The sequence below is a fragment of the Ambystoma mexicanum genome, chromosome 10, assembly GCF_040938575.1.
Source record: "Ambystoma mexicanum isolate Mex_15411 chromosome 10, UKY_AmexF1_1, whole genome shotgun sequence".
NCBI classification, from domain to species: domain Eukaryota; kingdom Metazoa; phylum Chordata; class Amphibia; order Caudata; family Ambystomatidae; genus Ambystoma; species Ambystoma mexicanum.
Window position 1 is genome coordinate 1,387,835,132 of NC_090932.1, and position 15,330 is coordinate 1,387,850,461.

Here is a 15,330-nt window from a genome sequence, read left to right on the forward strand (position 1 = left end):
ATCCAACAGCACAATTCAGAGTAGAACGAACATTGGCGGTTGGTATAATGAAGACATTGCCACCAGAGTGTGTCTGCAGCAAGGTTGTGTTGTGGCTCCTCGCTTCTTTCATGTCTAGCCGAGTGATCTGGGCAGGGTTCTAGAATGCACTCAAGCCCCCCCCCCCCCACCAGAAATGGGGCATATGCATCCGCGGTATCTGGCGTTTGCTGACGATGTGGTGCTCGGTCATCAAACTAGAATTGGCCTCCAGCGAGGTCTATGAAAAATGGTGGAGTAGCCAACCATTCAGGATTTAAGTATTAACACCGAAAAGAGAGCTTTTCTGTATGACTTTTGCTGAAACAAAGAGGACGTTTGGCTGGCACAAAATGGCATATTTGGCGTGATGATGAAATCAAGCCTGTAAATCGATCGTATATTTGGGATTTACGATCAACGACACCATTCAGGTTGCCAACACCAAGTCTATGTAGCCTGTTCTGGTAAATGCCAGCTTTGGTGGCTCAGCACAAAAATACCAAGGCCGTATACTGTAGGCACACCTTAATACCACGTATTACTTATTACGAACAAAACATTATTCCGATACTTCTTTACCGTTCAAAATTTACTGATTTACCAAAAGAAAGGGATTTTGACCATATGGAAAGCAACATTTGGAGAAAAAAAAACCTCTAACCCTTCCTAATTGTGTACCTATGGCAGCCATAAGGACAGAGCTATGTGTCCAATTGCTATATTCCAACGTCTCTCTGATGACATGTATGACATTACATAACATACTAAGCCCTCCCAAAGCGTCTCTGTATAAGAAGTTAGGAATTATGTTATCTAAAAAGAGCCACATTACATTAACCTCTTCTTATAAGGAGTGCATGGGTTTCCTATGGGAAATAGGTGGCAATATGGATCAACAATCATAATATCACGAGAATTAAAAAGCAAGCTTGAGAGTTCGATTGGGTGAAACAGTGCGACAAATCGGTAGAATACAGTTCCTTGATGGAGTAGAAGAAAACAATGCAGTGTTAAGACACACTCCTTGGATATTTGAAGCGTTCAGTTAATCCATTTTACCGCCAGACTTTTATGCGCTTCATATTAAATGAACTGTGTACAATGGATGTACAGGGCCCAAGATGGGGAACATTAAGTAACGAACGCATGTGCCATACATGTAAGGTGCCGGGTACATTGGGAAACTGGAAGCACTTATTGCGTAATAACATGTGAGGTCGATTTCATATGGACTTACCGATTACAGTGGAGGAGGTATTGGGGTGCAGAACCCCTCAGTGGAGAGCACCACGATACTTGCGTGGCCTCAGTCCGTTTTATAAAAGCATGTTATAAATCGTTGGGTGGCAAGCGGGTAGAATGGGGAATCTAGCATTTCTCGAGGATGTCTTGCAAAAGCGATCCAGATGGAGAGGTACCAAAAAAAAAAAAACCAGAAATGTAGCTTCTCTCCTAAGTATTAAGTATTTTCTCTTTTATTCATTATTTTAGCGATCAATAGATATCCGTACGTATTTTGTATTGTCACTTATGTATAAAGGTTATTTTAAACCAATATACAAAAATTAAAAAAATGTAAAAAATATATTTGATATGAAACACCTCCTTAAATAAATCAACTTTAAAACAAAAGTGGCGGCCTATAACGGTGGCGTAAAGATGCCAAAAATGGTGGTGTGTGTGTGGGCCTGTGCTTTTTGGACAGTCACACCTTGACAAGCAATGGATGCTTGGCTGCCAGATTTATGTGAGGCAGTTACACTTACCAACCTTACTGGATCCACTCCTTTTAAAGACACAGTCCTCATTGATGAATTGGGATGTACCTTGCTGAGTCGGTGAGGTCGAGCCCGCCTGCCTCAAGCAGGCTCATTAAATATACATATAATCATGGCCTGGACCGAGAGACAAAGGCTGCCGGAGGGAGACAGGTGCCTTGCCGGGCTGACCCTTGGAACTCATGTTAATGTAACTAGTTTACAGATTATCTTAAGCCCGGCTCATCAAATCCGGCTGAGCTTTGCGGGAAGGGAAAAGGAACTGGGAAAGTAATTATAGGCGAAACACGGCATGGGTTGGAGGTACGTTGGGAGGCTTCTGAGTAGGTGAGTGGCTGTGTCTGCTCGCTCTTGCACAAAGCCGAGGCTGGCATTATCAAGGCAACCCATTTACTGGGCTTACACTGGCGTTCTCCGTCTGCTCCCCACATTTCCCGCGCGCTTATTCTTTATCAATTGGAATAGCAGCCTTTTCTGAAGGCAGAATGATCAAAGGCTGGGGGGGGGCGTGTTTTGGACAGGCACAGCAGGGAAGGTGGGTTCTAGCCCCCTCCGGGGTGAGCGGTGATGTGAAGTCGACTGTCAGCAAGACCGATTAAGGACATGCAGACTTTTATCTGCACCTGCAACCGAACAGTTTGAAACACAGCAAAGCGCGTGTGTCGGATGGGGGGCCTCGCTGTCAGGTTTCAACGTTTGGTAGCAGAATGCCGTCCGAAGCCAAAGGACGCCAAGCAATAAGCTTTCAATGTTGAAATCTCATTTCCAGAGAAGAAACTGGCCTGGCCATTTCTCATGGCAGACACAAGGCGCCTGATATAAGGCGAGAGAGGGTGCAACCCCCGTACCACCGACTGGTGCCCTTCACTGCGAGCGGGGCAGACATCCTAAAAAGGAAAGTGGGAGGCCGGTTAACATGCACAACGGGAAGTGACGTCACAGACAGTGAACACATGAATCCAGTGAAATATGCAGAAAATCATCCAATTGGCCTTTACTGGTTTGAGAAAGAGCACAGGATAAACGAGTCAGAAAACGAATTAGCGACACCTGAAAATAGCTTAACAGGAGATTTAGCTGGAAAAGTATATAAGGTGTGTGCCTTTTAAACTCAAGAATGTGCATATCCCCCTGCACCTCAAAATCCCAATGAGGCATCTAACACTCAGTTTGAGAATGCTTTCATGTGGTGTAGTGGGCAGGTGTGTGTCATGGGAGTTTGAGGAGTAGGGTGCAAATCCCGTCTGCGGTACGGTTTAAAGCAGCTAGCCAATTAATGAATGTTGCTAGTGAAATTCACCCAAAGGGGTACAGCGTCTTCCCACTGAAAAAAGGTGGACGCAGTACACCGGAGTGTACTGGCAACTTGTGCCCAGCCTGAAACACTTGGCACTCAAGTTGCTATTTTAAGCTGCGTGCTGTACCTTCTAAATGACCAATAAAATGATGCCGCCAGTAAGTAGCCACGGCTAATGTGTCACGAGTCAGAGTGTCATTTCCGGTTATTGCATGAAAGGGAACCCACCATATCCGTTACAATTGTTTCCACGTTTTTGGGGTTATTTATTTATTTCCATTTTGGGTTAACGCGCCAACTTCTCCGCAGCGCGCGCAAGGAACCGATACAGTGCATTCTTTAAGACCAGAAGATGGAATTGCCACCACCTGCGTCTATCCTCAGGCCAGTTAGTTGGCATTTGGGACTTGTGACACAGTCTACCACCTAGCGGGCAGACATTTGAATGCAAGAAATTCAATGAGAAGCCCGGCTTTCACGCTGTGGCTCCCTCATAGGGAAAGACCCATCTTGTCTAATGAAGGATGCAAGGACATGAAACTTCTGTGTTCGGGGGTGGCTACTAAGGCTGTCATCTCCTCGCGGGGACCCCAGAAAAAAGAAAGAGTTCACAGGAAGGGCAACAGCGAGAAGAGAGTGCACTTATTTTTTATTATAGGGTGAATGTAGCCTTCGGCAAGAAGGGAAAATATTTCTCCAGCTACTTTCACCCAGCGAGTCCTGCCTGGGATAGAAATATTGTCACCCATCATAGATCAATATTAGTAAGCATCTCTCGAAGGGGGTTCTCCAAGAAAAACAAGGTTCCATCAAGCAATGTGGTGTCCAAGGTACATCAAGGGATCTGCTGACCAAAGACCTGAAGAAAATGGCAATGACAATGTACATCAAGGAACTATCCCCCAGAACCCGGCACCCTAAAATCACCCGTTTCTACAGGTGTGCTGAGAGTTTACATAAGGATGGGCACTCACACTTTCGTGGCTCCAGAGTCTTGTTTGGGCAGACGAGGTGCTGAGTCGGAGGGTTCTGGGTTCTCTGCAGGCAGGCCAACATGGTTGCGCGAGGTCTACGCCAGTGGCAGTCACAATGGCAGGCGATCGTACTGCAAGAGAAAGTAAGAAAGAGACATTGAGTATCACGACCTCACTGATAAGACACCGGCAGGGTCTGTCGTTGCATGAATGAGGCAGGCTTCCGTTGATTTTAGGTGAGGCCAAACTCACGGCACTGGTTCCTCAGACCCGGGCAATCTGCTCAGGAATGAGGAAGAGAAGTGGCGTGCACATAGTTTGGGGAACAATCAATTAAAGTAGTGGGCTAAAGCAGACACTGCTCTCACAGAAATGGACGGGTGCACCCACACACATTTATTGACTTCAACTCCACTCACACACAATTATCGACACTTTAACTCCTCTAACACACATGTATTGCATGTTGAGCTTCACCCACACACATGTTGTGACTTCAGCTCCACTCACCCACTTGTATTGTGACTTTAGCTCCTTTTACGCACTTGTAGGATTCTTAGCTCCACCCACACACGTCACATAGCTTTTTAATCTGCCCACCCATCTATACGGGGAATTGGGTGATTCTGCAATGCCCATACAAACTATTGGTGCTTTAGAAGCACCCAAACACATTTATTGTGACTTTGGCGACACCTACAAATTATTCAGGGCAGGTAAAATAAATCGTGCAGTAGCAAGGCAGGTGCAACTGTGACACGCCCCACTCAGAGAGGGGCCAGATTTGATGTTTTAAGAGTTAAAAGGCACCTCCCAGTGCCCACCTACTGTAGCACCAGCGATGATCATGCTCAGAGAGGATGTTGCTCGGTCCATCCTATCTATCGGGGTTGACTCTCGCCCGCACAGGACTAACAAGGACTGTGGTTAGGAGAGGGATCTTCCTAAAGCGTTTCCTTCGGGATGCTTGTGTTGTCCCCCACTTGCTGATTGGCTGGTCCTTCCCTGCTAGGATGTGAAATTGCATTTGTATGGGATGGCTCGATGGTATCAACTTGAACCCACCCTTTGCGCTTGAACTGCCTCCCCATTCTAACACCACACACCAAAGACTTAACAGATTTTATTGGGAAGTAGAACAATTTGTTGACTTAATGTTTAATTTGTAATGTTCTAATAGTAAGAACAATCACTTTGTGGCGCCGAAATCTGATGACGAGCAATGTTTTACAAGGCCTATGCTTTTTTTTTGTTCAGCTCGGAGCAAGATGTCCTGCTCAAAAGATGATACGACTCTACTGGAGCCGTTTTTGATCAGGTCTCAAGTAGTTCTTCGTGACTCCTAAAACTGGGATTTCGATTTCCAGTGAAGAGGTTGGGGGAAGGAGGGCGGTGTCATTATTTTAGAAAATAGAGTTTAGTAAATTAATTTATAGACACCGAAACAATAAGTAGATTTAAGTCTGGGAAAAAAATTGGCGGCTCGGCTTATGAAGTCAAAATGGGTAGGAGCTTAGTGGCTACCTAGTGAGATAGATCAGTGGGTTGAGCACCGCCCGCTGCTGAGATGTGTGCATAGCCTGCAGTTCAGAGGCTAGCATCCCTGCTACTGGCTTTCAACCTTTCTTTACTTGCATCACTGATTGCGAGGGCCGATGAGACGAGTCAGCACACCTTGTGTTTCATCGCCAAGAAACACTGCAGTTTGTGGTGTGCAGTGCATCAGATCAGAATCAGGCCCCACGTCAGTAATGCAGGAAAGGTGACATAGGAAACATTGCTATGCTTGGAAACGCTTTGGCCTAGTTTTACTCGAAAGTGACAAAATACGCTTTGTGATGTGCATGGACAGTGCAGGAATATCACTAAGATTTACAATTTTGTTTTGGGAAGCGAATATCACCGGACACACGTCCATCATGTCTGCCCCCCTACTGCTTACCTCACATTCTCCCCAGGCATACTTCAATACATGCCCAACTCTCGGCGCCGACACTTCTGCCAGCTGGCTCGGCCAACCCAGTGCTCTCCCTTGATATAGGGATTGGTTCTTGCAAACGAAGCTGGTGAAAGCCTCCACACGACTAGTGACCACTTGCGCACATCTCAAGTCCATCGCGCAACCACGCACCATCTAACTGCATCCAGCACCGTGGTTCGTCAGTTCTAGATATTGCCATGCCAGTAAAACTGTGCTCTAGACGGAGCTGTACTCTCCCGAGTCCTACACTCGTGCTTACCAGTGACAGCCCGCCCCCTTCCCCCTCCCCACGCATCCCAATTGTTTTTCCTTCTCTCGGTTTTTGGGCATTCTATTGTCCAATTTCTCTTTCCCACCACCTCCTCCCCAAGCAGCCCATTGGTTTCCACAGGCTAAGACCTGGCGACGCCTTGGCAGGATCACAATATGCCACCTTTCACACAAGGATAGGCACCCTTAAAAACACCAAGGTGGAGATGGGCACAGTATAAATATTGAGTAACCTAGCAATTTCCTCTGCTCCCAGTTTCCTCCAAAAGCGTCCTTAATATTCATACATTGGAGAAGTGGGGAGGGGGTTTCAGACCTGGTTGCGCCCCAGTCGTTGAGAAGCGCTCCCAACCAATGATATAACCCAGTTAGAGTGGCGGCAACACGCTGCATCCTCTCCAAGGCCTGCATAAGCTGCGCGGCCACCCTATTGGCCGTGGCACACAAGCAACATAGTTAATACATAATAATACCATGTTGCTGAGCTCTAACGCAGATGTTTCCATGACTAGGTGGGTGACCTTGGGCAAATCAACTCCCCTCCTAAGCTCGGCTATAATGCGATCATAATAATAGCCGCGCAGAGGCTGCGCACGCGGAGAATGGCGGAAGGGCCTGCTCCTCTCTCCCTGCAAGTGGTGGCCTGGCCCGGCCCGTCCCAGGATGCCTTGCTGCTGACACACAAGTGCTCAGGGCGTGGGGGCGGGTGCCGCATTCCAGGCCAGGCCCCACTTTATCACGGAGAGGAGATCTCTTCCACCAGATGGCCGTTTATTTCTCTGCGTGTATAAATCAGACTTTGTGACAGGCCGCTCTCGGGCAAACCTCCACAGGCTGCTTATCCCGCGCGCACAATGGCCGGGCGGGCGGGCCGGCCCCCGAGTCTGACTGACAAAAGTCAAAAGGGTCAGGCCGAGTCCCTCGCGAGCCACCGTACACTCCCAGCTAACGGCGGCTCCCAGGGGGAGCCAACATGGAATTATAAATTACCACTAATTCCCCTTCATCCATCCCGAGCCTTGATTGACTTTCAGAAAGATAGTTCCATGTCACACGGGCTCTCAAACTGCTGACGGTGAGGGAACGGGCTGCAGTGTTAGCCGTGACCTTCAAGTGAATTTTAAAATGCCTGCGACAGAAAGGAGCCACTTCACCGAGGGAGCAGTGGTAAAGCCGGAGACCACGAGTAAAAAGCAGACAATGAGAGAACTCTTTCCCAATTTCCATCAGCATCATTCAAAATGGGGTCATAATAACACCTGCTATTAAAGCGCTTAGAAGTTGGAGTAGTCTGACATGAAGCATTTTGTAAGAACGTATTATTATTATTAATACGAATGCAATATTACTACTTACTGCCAACGTTGGCATTATATGTTCTTAATTCTGAACCACTTAAATGCATCCATACAACGCATCTCAAAACATATCCATACAATTACCTGTATATGCAGCGCTTTGTGCCAGTCATCTGCTGTTTCCAAGCACTGCAATAATAGGCGTTATCACTACCCATGTCAATAACAGTCAGTGGATTGGCCACGGAAGGTTGAAGGGCTGAGGGGCCCCTGCTGGGGTCCAGAGCGTGTCACAGATGGACGTGCAGGTCTCAGCGAGCTTCCCCACGGCCTCTTTGTAATGTTGCTTCCTTCCTAGCAACATTACCAAAACAGACGCAAAGACTGATGCCTTCTTGCAGTAAACGCATTTCGGCATTTCGGTCCACAGGTAAGACTTCCCACTTGAATACAACGGACGTGTGTAGGGAAACAGGCACCGAGAGCGTGTCCTGTGAGCAGCTCAGTGCAGCAACGCATGCACTTGGCGACAGTACTTAATTTGTAAAGAAATAAGTGGCTGGGCTCCAATATTTTCTAACGCGCCCATTGCATGTCAGGATGGGCAGCTAGCTGCCCACTGTTGCAACCACCCAGAGCTGCTCCCCATACTGTCAACATATATATGGGGTTAAAGCTGCAACACCCACCGGCTTAGTGTGGTTGATTCATGGATGTATGACTAAGGCAGAATTACAAATAGCAATGAACATAAAATAACATACTCGTTGTGTAAACCCAACGCAACCATGCCTCCACACTATCCAACCTCTACCTGATGCTCACAAGACAACCACCCGCCAACCAACCCCATCTTATTAGCTTACCCGCCAGCCAAATGAGATTAGCTTGCACCACTTCTAGACAGGATTGTGAATGTTAGCTTGTGCCACATTTAGATATAATTGTTGAACATTAGCTTGCGTCACATCTAGACAGGATTGTGAATGTTAGCTTGTGCCACATTTAGATATAATTGTTGAACATTAGCTTGCGTCACATCTAGACAGGATTGTGAATGTTAGCTTGTGCCACATTTAGATATAATTGTTGAACATTAGCTTGCGTCACATCTAGACAGGATTGTGAATGTTAGCTTGTGCCACATTTAGATATAATTGTTGAACATTAGCTTGCGTCACATCTAGACAGGATTGTGAATGTTAGCTTGTGCCACATTTAGATATAATTGTTGAACATTAGCTTGCGTCACATCTAGACAGGATTGTGAATATTAGCCAGTGCCACATTTAGATATAATTCTGAATATTGGCTTACGTCACATCCAGACAGGATTGTAACCATTAGCCAGTGCCACATTTAGATACAAATGTGGAGATATTCACGCGCCACATCTAGGACGAATTTGGAATTTAGCATAATCTAGATAGCGAGGCCACTAACAATCTCATCCCTCTGCATACACCTCTTAAACTCTAACCAAACACAACCACACCGCTAAAGCACAGCAAACCGCACAAACTTCACCACACTGCAACAACCAAGCAAATCACACATAGCTCCACAACAGAACACAACGGCTACCATCCAAAAAACACCCAAGCTCAGCGAACAGTGCTAACCAAACTGACGCCGCCAACAGCACATCACTGCTCTCTTGCACTTTTCCCCACTCAGCCCCACTAACTCACCCCACCCCCTTGCCTTTCCAGATCCACCAGAGCGCCAAGGGACCACTCCAGTGGTGATAGTGTGCGGTACAAATACCCTTTAACATTAGCATGAGACATATGTAAGTGTGTCTTTAAACACAATCATCATTTACATTTTCTCTGATTCTGTAGGTGGTTATTATGTGACTGGCAGTTAAAATAATAAAGTTGCCAAAACACCATATCATAATCAAACTGAGTCAGACTATAAAAGGCTGGGCTCTGAAATAAGTGCCAAGGCTGAGCCCTAGCAAACCCCGCCACACATTAAGCACTGCTTGATAAGCCCTGCAAGTGGCTGATGTTTTGGACTGAGCAAAAGGTGACAGACCTCTGTTCTAGCCAAAGGCAAACACAGACCAAGCCACACTAACACATCAATTTCAAACATAAATGGGCATCCAATCATTGTACTGCAGTCAGTTTGAGGCGATTGCGGCTTTGGTGAAGTCTTGCGTTGTCACCTGGGCATACCTTCACAAAATGGTCCGAGCGCTTTCCCAGAGCTTCACTCAAGTATCATTGGTCATCATAAAAGTTTACCTATTTTATTGACACTCCCCTCATCTCCCTAAGACCCCATCGTGCCTGATGTTTGCATGGGGTGGAATGCACCCCCCCTACAACAGTTATTTTGTGCCAACAATGTGTCAGCCTTGTCCAAGGAAGGGAAAAAGCAACAAGTGGCAGCTCCCTTCCATAGACAGATCTACCTGCTATGCTTCTCTTCTCAAACTGTCGTTGTTGAGGCACATGCATACCCCTATTAGTCTCCGGCTTTACCTTGGAAGTCCCAACTTGTACTGCAATTTGGGTGGCATATGCTTTTGAGCCCCTTTACTTCTTTGCGGTCCACCGCTTTCTAGCATGGCACACTTTCAGGGTGCCACTCTGGATTTTGGATACTGCCCTTGCCTCGGGAGGATAGCTCAGGGGCAAAGCACTCGCCTTGGAAGCAAGACAAAGTGGAGCAACACAGGTTCGATCCCTGGGTCCGCGCTTACAAATCTCTGGGTATTAAGTGCGTTATAAATAACCAATAATAATAAAAGAAGAATTGGCCATTCCATGGGCATTCTAGGCAGGAGTTTCTGCCTTGTGCTGCCTTCATACCACTGAAATCAATCCCAAATTCGGGCAAGTGTCGCCCCTCAGCCAGGAACTTCCACATCCCTCGGGAATGCTTGCCACCTGGTATAAGGGATTTGGTAGCACATGCCCAGGGCCTTCTCATAGGCAGACCCAACTGAGAGTTGATGCCGATGCCCTCTTTGATATCGAATCTGATTGAGGTTCATGCAGCAGATACCAGTGTGCGCCACTGTACAGAAACAAGTCCCCAGAAGATTATGCCGCCACGGCCATGCACCACGTGGAATTAAATGTGCCACTCTGGGATCTCACCAAAAGCAGCACAAAATACCTCCTGCTCGCCAGCACTGCCACAATACAGCATTCACTCGCCAACAGTGGTGCATTATAACATGCTCTCTAGCTCTTGTAAAATATATTTTGCACCCTCCAACAGTGGCACAATGCAAGATATGCTCTTCTGAGCAGGCAAAACATTTCTCACACTCTACACCAGTGGTGCAGTTTACTGTGTGATCTCTGGCACACCACAATGCAAGCTCCACACCAATGGCACGCTAATAAATGCTCTCGACAACAGTGGCACAATATGACTTGTGATCCCTAGGCTCTGGGAAAACACATCTTGCACTTTTCTACCAGCGGCACAATATAGCTTGTGATCCCTAGGCTCTGGGATAACACATCTTGCACTTTTCCACCAGCGGCACAATATAACTTGTGATCCCTAGGCTCTGGGAAAACACACCTTGCACTTTTCCACCAGAGGCACAATAGAACTTGTGATCCCTAGGCTCTGGGAAAACGCACCTTGCACTTTTCCACCAGAGGCACAATAGAACTTGTGATCCCTAGGCTCTGGGAAAACACATCTTGCACTTTTCTACCAGCGGCACAATATAGCTTGTGATCCCTAGGCTCTGGGATAACACATCTTGCACTTTTCCACCAGCGGCACAATATAACTTGTAATCCCTAAACTCTGGGAAAACACATATTGTCTTTTGCAATAGACATATCTGGTGCTCTCCTGCGCTGGCACAATACTTCCTGCACACTCCAACTGTGATACTATATAACCTGTGCTCCCTGGCACTCTAATATGCTCCCCACTCCGAGAACAATACAACATGCACTCGGAAACCGTGTCCCTGTTATTTTCACCTCATAAACATCGAGAGTAAAGCTCGAGCGGTCTGTGATGCCACTCAGAACTCCGAGGTGGGATGCGCCCATCGATCATGTTAGGTTGTGCCTGGCTCCCCTTGTATCCCTTTGCCACCATCTACCCTGTACCATCGACCAGCATTGTAGGGGATGTAGAAGGAAGGCACGTGGGAACTATATACAACATCAACATTACTAGGTTCCCCCTCTTCCCTCACTCCAAGGTAACCCCAAAAGGAGAAAAAATACCTTATCCCCCCCGTCGTGTTGGTGTGGCAGCCAACGAATTCCATAATCCAGTTCTGTGACATCACAGTAGAAAGATACAGTATTCCTAAAGGGGCGTGGTTGCAGGGGGCCTCTCTTGGAAGCAACACACCCCAGGCTTTCTCCAGCACGGGTAGACCACAACATGCAGTCTCCAGCGCTGGCACAATACTACTTGCCCTCTCCAATGGGGCACATCCAGCCCTGGCACAATACAACTGATGCTCTTCAGCTCTGGCCTGCCTTCTCCAACCCTGGCAGCACACACCGTGCACCCGCCTGTATTACTGTGGCTGTCCAGATGTTTTGGACTATGACTCCCATGATCTCTCACAATTGACTTGGCTGGCAAGCGCTGTTGGGAGTTGTAGTTGAGAACATCTGGTGAGCCAAGAGGTGCTCCCCCCAGCCGTCAGCATGGGGCCTGCCCTTGCTTGCAGTGGGCTCTTAAAAGGCAATAACACTGTAAATCTTGCTAAACTCAATGCTGCCCCAGAGGGAGCAGCCCTCTGGCTCCTTCGTGCGTCTCTTTTGCGGATCTTCCTGGGGCTCAGCCCATCTCATCTTCAGTGCCCGCCCCCGGAAGCCCTTCACGTCTGAGGCCCATCAATGCACGACTTTTGCTCTTCAGAGCGGTGTGTCGTGCTGGAAATTTACAAAAACAGGGCGCGAGCAGACACGACTGACTGGCCTTTGCTTTCACTGCCTTGCATTCCATAAACAGGCAGCACTCACAGCAGACGGGGCAAAGGGCGAAGCTCTGTTTATTGTGAAAACATGGCCCCATAAACGCAAGAACCCATGCGGGCACACCACAAACTGGGATTTCATCATTCCTGGAGGGACTGATGCAGCCTCAGAGGTCAGTGCCGGGGCCGCTGGCAACTTTACAAAAACAGAACCACACAATGTTCTTCCTCTTCATCCGCTGCCCCTCCTGGGCCGGATCATCTCTCTACCGCCCTCTTCCAGCGGGTCGCTTCCAAGGGGTCGCGCCTAGAAACGATTTCGTTTTTTATGTAGCGCTTGATATTACGGTTAGCCTCTTTCTTAATGCAGCCAGTGCTTCCGGATTTGCAGAGGGAAAGGGTGGAGCTGAACTTGCAGGATTACAAGTGCATTGAAGGGACCGCTGGTGGTAGTAGTAGGAGCAGTCGTCGTCACTTATATAGCGCCTTTTCCCATTACTACGGTCTCTATGCGCTTGTGGTGGGAACGCCCTCGGGGACGGCAGTCCAAAGTATGGGATAATTCTCAGAAAAGTCCTAGACTGCGCGTGTGCATTTGGCCCAGATAAGGAAGTAGGTGAGCTGTCCGGGCTCCAGTAAGCAACCCAAGAGATCGGGCATGTGGGGGGGTGCTGAGGGAGGTCAGGAGAGTGCGCGAGTGCAAGAGACTTTTCATGTGCCCAGCTGGACCGAATTTCATCGTAGGTCGTCGCTGTATTTCTGATCGCAGAGTTGCTGGTTGGCAAGAATCATGTTGTTTTGTTAAGCTAGGTTTGTTCTTCTTCACCGCTAGTAGTTCCCTAGTATAAATTGCAATAATTATAAATGTCTTTCATATACATGCAGGATTGTTCTTAATGAAACTACCCTCGCTTTCAAAGTCAATGGAACTGCCAGATGTAAAACCAATGGAAAAACAAACCCTGTGCCCTCGTGCAGATAGCCAACCTGTGGATTCCTAGACGTTTTGGACTACAATTCCCATCAGCAGTAGCCAGAATCGAAAACTTGATGAATCATGGGTGTTGTAGTTCAAACCATCTGCAGGGATGCAGGCTGCAGACCTCTGATAGTGCAACTCCCCATGAGCTTACATTCAGCTCCTTGATTGGCTGGCAATCTCTCACATCCCGATCTCAACCTTAAAATATCCCTAAAACAGATCCAATGTAACAGGGATGTTGGGGAGTTACTCTACGATAGGGCTTTATAAAAACGGACGCCTTGGTATACAGATCTCCAACTTCTAGCGTAGGCCTGTACCACTGCAAGTAAAAGTAGATATGACAGGAGCCAGACTTACCTTCAAAAGGGAGATGGGAACTGTAGGTGAGTACAAAGAACTTAGACTATGCCAAACAAACAATTACACACTTGCAGTTATAATACAATATTTATTTTATATATACACAAGGAAAAGATAAATCTTCCGATAGCCAAGTACTATTTAAAGACTAGTAAACACAATAGAAAACCAAGGTAGCAATTCAAAGGGAAGTAAAACCGCTGCCCGGTTGAAGGAATACAATGAATGAACAACGCCAACAGGAGCAGAGTTCCAGATGACTCTTCAATTCACAAGAGACTAGCAAACATTTGTTGGTTAAAAAAGGTTCAGGCACTTCATAGAAAGCACCCTGAATGCGCACAAATGTTTGGCCTGGGTGAATGTGTATGGGCGAACACCCAAACACTGGAATAAGCACTTCAGCAACAAAGGAGTGACAAAACAACTCAAGGTATGCATTATCAAGAGTCCCACGGTACCCGAGGGAGCGATGAAGAGAATGAAGCTGGATGCCTTCACAATGCAGCAGCTGCAGAAACCATCTCCTGTTCCTAGGTCGTGGTGATAAAAGGAGGGACTCTCAAATGAATTTTGCAGCAGCCGCTGTGAGAGGGGACCCCCAGCAAATAACTCTTCATACTCCAATGCAGGTATGTGGTTTTTGCCTTTTCTCAGACACCAAGGAAGAACAGTTACCGCCCGGTGGATTCTCCTTGCTTGCTCGGTCCGGCACTCTGGTGAGAGGACTTTGAGGAGGGGGAGCTTGCACCTGGAGGTGCAGAAAGAGTCCAAAGTTTCAGGAAGATACGTTCACGGCAAGACAGTGAATCGTAAAACGGTTGCAGGTCCCCTGGAATTGGTGTCCTGCAGCTCATTAAGGTCACACGATGTCGAAAGATGGCCCAAAGTCGTCTTAGGTCGGATTATGCCCACCAGTCCAGTGGAGTAAGTCATCCCCTTCGGAGCTTTGCAGTCAATTTGAAAACGGGATCAGGACAGCAGCGGTCACTTCAGGGGGCTTCTGCGGTTGTTTGAAGGGGCTGCAGTGTCTCTGGTTGTATTCTTTGTTTCTTCAGTTCCAGTCGTGGACTGTGCACCAGGAATTCAGCCTTTTATCCAGGAACCCAGCCAATCAGCACTCATGCTACATTCAAACTTTGGGGGGTGGCTTTCAAGACACCCAGCCTCCCAGTTGGAACTGGTTTCAGGCAGGCGTGCTACAAGACAAAGCCCAGCAGAGATTCAGGATCCGTCCCCGCTTCCTGTCCTCACAGACACTCTGGAGCCTCAGTGTGATTCACAAATGATTCCTGCTGAAGACAAAAAAGTCAAAACAGGACCTCTGCCACACAGCACAGAAAAGAAAGGACCAAGAAAGGACAAGCAACCAAGAAATGATGGAAAAAGAAAACCACCACCATGTTGGGTCAATGGTGATCCTTCTGTGCATTATCATA

General features: G+C 47.4%; 1 protein-coding gene across 1 annotated transcript in view; it reads right to left on the reverse strand.

Moving 5' to 3' along the window:
* Positions 1 to 15,330, reverse strand: part of FAM222A (family with sequence similarity 222 member A) — a 305,618-nt gene that overhangs the window by 143,871 nt on the left and 146,417 nt on the right. Inside the window, exon 2 of the mRNA XM_069619412.1 lies at positions 4,071 to 4,201. Coding sequence (XP_069475513.1) covers positions 4,071 to 4,152 — 82 coding nt within the window. The 5' untranslated portion in view covers positions 4,153 to 4,201. The remainder of the gene's footprint in view (positions 1 to 4,070; positions 4,202 to 15,330) is intronic.